Source organism: Zosterops lateralis (assembly GCF_965231275.1).
Source record: "Zosterops lateralis genome assembly, chromosome: 8".
Lineage (NCBI taxonomy): Eukaryota > Metazoa > Chordata > Aves > Passeriformes > Zosteropidae > Zosterops > Zosterops lateralis.
The window spans coordinates 8,666,542-8,672,541 of record NC_139768.1 but is presented as its reverse complement, the minus strand read 5'-3'; the positions used below and the strand labels follow the sequence as shown (position 1 = coordinate 8,672,541).

Below are 6,000 nucleotides of genomic sequence, written 5' to 3'. Positions count from 1 at the left end.
CTGTGCTGCCAGCCTGGCTGCAGGAGCTGGGGCTGGCAGCAGAGCCCGTGGCCCTGCACAAAGCAGGGATTGTCACCCGTTTGCAGCACAGTGTTGGGTGGGAGGGCAGGGGAATGCCAGGCACAGGCCAGGCTCTAATGCCCTTGCCCACAAAATCATGAGGTTTTCTGGAATGAACGTTTTTTGCTGACAGATGTGTATGAAATAATGCAGTGACTTTGTAGGCACTGGAGGGCTCAGCCCAGGCTCCAGATGGCCTCAGCAGCCAGCATTTTCCTGGGGGAGCCCTGAGCCCACAGCCTGCTGAGAAAGCTGGTGGTGTGGAGCAGCCACAGTCCCACTGTGGGGCAGGAGACTTGGTCCACAGTACAGCCAGAGCAGTTTGTGCTTACAGGGTCACTCTTTCACCCCTGCAGATCTGTGCTTCCCACCACTGCACTGGCTTATTGTGCAGTTCCTCCAGCCAACACTGCAGCACAGAGAGCCTTTCTCTATGGAATTGCACAGTAGAGAGAATTAACTCCCATAAGCAGTAGTGAGGGTAGATATCCCAGCAGGAAAAAACTCCCTACACTCTCACCTTGAAAAAGAGCTGCTTGTGTTACTATCTGGAGTTTGCAGGTGTGTGCTGACAGGTGCCAGCAGCCCAGTCTTTTCCTAGGGATGATCCAAACAATGTTTGCTACTTTGGCAGCCTCACTTGCTTGCCTCTGCCCATAGGAGCATGAGAGGATGAACGAAATTTAGCTGGGTTGGTGAAGTAGACTCCTGCCCAACCTGCCCCAAAGCTGCACAGTTTATCTAAACAGCAGGAAGCTTATACCCTTGGTCTTGGGCTGGTTTTACCTCAGATGAGTACTGGGTTTGGGGTTGTGGTTTGACCTTGGCTCTTTCGGTTTTTTTGATGGGGTGGTTTTTTGGGGTTGTTTTTTGTTGTTGTTGTTGTTTGGTTTGGTTTTGGTTTTGGTTTTTTACAATGCAGTTGTGCTGTGGTGTGATTCATTATGAAGAAGAGGAAACACTGCAGTACAGCATTGCTGAATGCAGACAGGAATTTCCAGGGCAGGGACATGACCCTGTCTGTAGCTGTTGCAGATGCACCCACTAACTCCAGGGGCACTGTGCTGGCCAGAGGGCCTGTATGCAGCTACAAATCCACTGCCGGTTTCAACCACCAGCAATTTGTTTTAAAGGAGAGGTGACACGTCTTAGAAACCGTTTATTTTTACATGATTAAGAACAGCCAGCAAATCATTTAGAGGTGTAAGACAAATAACCTCTCCAGGCCTCCTCTGTGCTCTACATGTGCCCCCCTCCCCACATCACCCTCCAAGGGCACCCTTCAGCACTGCACAGCAGCAGCAGTAGGAGCAGGGTGATGCCTTGGGCAGCAGGGGGAGCCAGAACAGGGACTGCAGCCACTCAAACCTTCCCCTCTTCGCTCTTGGATTCCCTGGTATCCAGAAAGCATCATGCCATCATTTTTCTCATAGAGCTCAGTTTGTGACTGGGGAACCCAGGGGCATCTGTGGTGATGCAGCAGCAGGAAACACTGATGTGCCCAGTTCCATCTTCATGAAGCAGTGCTGGACACAGCTGAGGCAGCTCTGGGCTGTCTTGCACTGGGCACAGGCCACCAGTCTGCTCTGAGGTTTGGCTGTGCCCACCTGCCCCTTGCTGGGTGCCAGCAGGCAGCTGCTCACAGCTCAGCTGGCAGCAAGACCAGTCTGACTCAACTTTTTAAATCCCTCCCCAGGATAAACAGCCATGCACTGGGCACCTCTTCTGCTGCCCAGGGAACCACAATGTAGAACACAAGGAAACCAGCAGAAAGCAGACACTTCTGCCTTGTGGATTCATCCCATTTATTGAAGGCAAACAGATGGCAAATAACTAGAACACAGAAAAGTTGTAATCTGACTTTGGCCTCTGATTTTCCTGTGTGATTGACAGCACAGTGAAGGGAAAAAAAAAAAAAAAAAGCAATCCTGTTTATTTAAAAAAAAGTGAAAGAGAGGATGAAAAGAATGTTGAACAATTAGTGACATCTCATGTGAACAGATGGAGGATTAATAACGATGAGGAAATTCAAAGCCATGCCTAGCATTCCTTATTGCAAACAAGATTCTGCAGGGGGTAGGGATAATGCTCTCCAAGGAAAATCAGCAGAGCATAAATCATCCACACTGGCTTTGTGAGCAGCACGGTTTACTTTGGGAAGACGGTGACCACCTCGTAGCCCTCCGGGGGAATCACCCGCTCCCGCGCGTGCTTCTCGCAGTAGATTTGGTCTTCCACAAAGAAGTGTCCCTTCTGCTTGAGATTGGTGCCACAGTCACTGCACACGTAGCACTCGGGGTGACGTTGCTTGTCCCGGATCTTCACAAACATCCCTCTGGGGAGAATCAGCACTTCTGAGTGCCCATCACTGTCTCCTTCGTCCCCAGCCACCTCCCACCCAGCCCAGACCCAAACCAATCCCAAAGGTGAACAACTTTCTTCTGCTCCTGACAAGTGCAGGCCCTGCCTCTGGTCAGGCAGATGTTAACACACTTTTAGAAGCCCAACATGTGCTGGCATGGCAACTCTCCTCTAGAAAGTGTTTCCCAGCATTGACCTCTGTATGTTACACAGAGACAGTCCTATCACCTGTGGTGGCAAGAATTACTGTGGTGGCATCTTTAGCTGATGGCTACAGACAGCACAACAGCATTCAAATGCCCAGGATCAAATGGCAGGCAGTAGCTTGACCATCTGGGGAAGCAAAATCCAGGTACAAGCTAACTGGATGGCAAAACAAATGCAGAAATGCAGGGATGAAGGCTGCATAGCCAGCACTGCCCTTCTGCTAGTGACTGACAGGTGGGAGAAGCACAGAGACCAGATCCTGGTTCTCATCTCAGACATGGCTGCTGGGGAGCTGCAGTGAACAGATCCAGCCAAATGTGGGCAAGCTCTTACTAGAAGACTTCACAGCTTAACCCAAGAGATGACTAGGAAAACTACAAAAACTGCACAGCAATTTGTTAACTACCATCAGCCCCAACACAACAATTTTCCAGTATAATTTTGTTCCAGCAGCCACCTCTATTTTCTGTAATTCATTAGTTTTGAGTGCTATTCAAGGCCTTGTGCTTTCTCTCCAGACCTACCCAGCTGGTTGAATAATTACAGGGTTTGTCTCTGATTCATATTTTACAGGGCATGTATTTCCTCTGTAATGAATCATGCCAGGACCATGCAATCACAGTGTAGTGCATCTCAGCAACAATCTGATAGCCTGTGGCAGATAGCATCTGAAAAATCAGAATTCTTCCATGACAATGCAGGTTTGGCTACCAGTACTTGGCTGCTGTGTAGTCGACTGTTAAGTTAATGGGGCTGCAGGGAAGAATTTGAGGTTGAAAAACAGAGCAACTTGAAGACATGAGTTTTCAATGCTGGGTCTCCCATGTGGTCACACTTAAGATACAGCAGCTCTGTATCAAACCCCAGTTTTGCTGAAGTTGGACTTTACCCACATAAACACAAAAAAAAAAAAGTGTGAACAGACACAGTAGAGGTGAGGTCCTACAGGAGAGTGAGGAGCAGAATGCAGCTCTGCAGGCCCCACTACCTCTGACCACCAAGGCAAGTCTCCATGCCATGCCTGTGAGTACCGAGACAAAAAATGCATTAAATATACAGGCCCTGAATGGAAAGGTCATTTTGTTTCCAAATGCTGTAAACAGATTTCAGGTAAGCAAAACACTACAGCAACAACTGCCTCAAGGTTTGACTCACAGGGACTTGGTCTGGTTTCCACTGATACAGATCTGTAGATGGAAACCCAGCTCCTGCCTCACTGCAGGAAGGAGGACCTACAAAGTTAGTGTTGCTAAAGCTGATGAGAATAAACATGCCTCAACTCTCCTGGATGCACTGGATGTGGATAAGTGAAGTTGTTTGGGTGCAGGCACAGGCAGGGGCTGCTCACCCCAGGGACAGGCTTACTTACACAATGCCAGATCCACACTTGTCACACATGGGCAGCTTCTGGGCATTCCCAATCGATGCGGCCACCTTTGTGGTCGGGGCTTTGACGCTCCTAAATCCAGATGGTTTCGTAGGGTCTCCTGGGGGTGGAAGGAAAGTGCTTCAGAGCATGTGAGAAGTGTGGCTTGTGGCTGTTCCTCCCAAGCAGATGCTCTGCTGGGGGCATGATATCCTTTAACCCCAGCTCTGAGGCAGGAATTCATGCACGGAAAGTGGGCAGGGATTTAGGGATGTGCTGGGAGGAAGGAAGAGGAGGGACACAGCTGAACCTTGCCCTGGAAATGTGAGGGCTTGAGATGGTGGGCAGTCAGATGAGAGTATTTTCTCATCTTAAAAGCCCATCAGACTTCAGCTGATGTGTCTCACATGCACAGATGCACAAAGCAAAGCGAAGCCCCAGCCTTGGCAGCACTGGAGTCTGCCTGATGTGTCCTGATCACACAGGGTCAAGCTGATTCCCAGATTTGAGCTCAGAAAGAGGTGAGTGTCCTGGCAGGCTTGGCTTGTCAAAGCCCTTTTCCAGTCTGCTGTCTTTTTACAGTGGACCTGGTTCCCCCAAGACTCCTGGAAGATTTGGTTAACAAACTCGTTCTTGCAGAGCCCTGGGACACTGGGGATAACCTTGCACTCCCCTGCTGTTGCATAGCATGCTCCAGGGATCTCCCTATTGCAACTTCTCTAGGGCAGGGAATTCCTGCAGGGCCTTTGGAGGAGACATTGTGCTGACCTGGATGCCTAAACCAGCAGTGGATCCTAGATGCAGGATACGAGGCAAGCCTTTAAATATCTGCAGGGAAAAAGGAGCCTTTTATAAAATGACACCAATGATAGGACTAATTTTATCTATGTGACTTTTCCAAGGGTTCTACACCAGTTAACAAGGGAAGGAGGCTGCTCAGACTCCCATAATACTTCACCAGAAACACCTTGGACTGTGAGGGACACTGATGAAACCCTTCTGAGCAGTGACAAACCAAAAGCACACTTACAATGGGCATTCCCAGTGCAAGGGGTGGAAAAACCCTCCAAAGACACACCCTGGTGACCAGCAATGTCAAGGACTCACCACAGCCCAGGGCAGCATCAGTAATAGAAGAGCTGAAGGAAAAAGGGGGGAATGGCCTACCTCACCTGTGGGGCAGGTGATGCTGCACTGGTTTGCCTTTAGGGCAGCCTTCAGCTCAGAGGTTTGCACCCAGCTCTGTGCAGATGCTGGTCCAGAGGTGCAAGTTCCCTAACCCTCCAAACAAGAGCCACTTGCCCTTCAAGAGTTGCTGCAAATAACCCTCACTGGGAAGCAAGTAGCAGCAATCACATTTTCAGACTCATCCCTACCACTTCTGTTCACTCCTTTTGCCTCAACCAGCACTTTGCTCCTATCAGCAATATTGACAACACGTTTTTAAATCTCTCCTGATCAACCAAGCACAGGAAACACAGCATGTTCCATACAGTGGAACACTCTCCACTTTTGAGTACAGGGTCGGGTTTTAAAAGACCAAAAGCCCAGCCATGGTGCTTCCAAACACCCAAACTGGTGCTGTGCCCAGCCCAGGCTCTCAGCTGGTGTAAGTCAGCACAGCCCACACAGTCAGTGGTGCCCCAAGGGCCTTGTCCCAGCTGGGGCCAGGGCTCAAGCTGCCCCTCTCAAGCCACTGCCTGGGGCCAGGCTGGGAGAAGGTGCCATCCAATGTGCCATTTATCACACTGAACTATCTGACTCAGCAGCCTGTGTTTGATGCTGGCCCTGGGACACGGGGCATTATCAGCTCACTGTGGAATAATGCCAGAGCCTATCCCAGCCCTGATTGGGCAGGCAAACCTTGTGCCAGAGAATCCCAACAATGCTGCAAATCTTCAAAGAAAGATAAAACAGAGAGGCTTTTGCTTCTTATCTTCTTCACCACTACTAAGCACAGGGGAGGACCTTGGCTTCGTGAGAAGTCCAGGCTACTCTTTCCATGC

The 6,000-nt window shown here is 49.9% G+C and overlaps 1 protein-coding gene across 2 annotated transcripts in view; it reads right to left on the bottom strand.

Moving 5' to 3' along the window:
• Nucleotides 1-2,001: 2,001 nt before the first annotated feature.
• The window catches only part of PDLIM1 (PDZ and LIM domain 1), a 43,368-nt gene continuing 39,369 nt past the window's right edge, over nucleotides 2,002-6,000 (bottom strand). For both annotated transcript variants that reach the window (XM_083866725.1, XM_083866724.1), the window contains exons 6-7: nucleotides 3,998-4,115; nucleotides 2,002-2,395 (exon numbers count right to left, since the gene is read on the bottom strand). In XM_083866725.1, coding sequence (XP_083722851.1) covers nucleotides 2,209-2,395; nucleotides 3,998-4,115 — 305 coding nt within the window. In that variant the 3' untranslated portion in view covers nucleotides 2,002-2,208. The remainder of the gene's footprint in view (nucleotides 2,396-3,997; nucleotides 4,116-6,000) is intronic.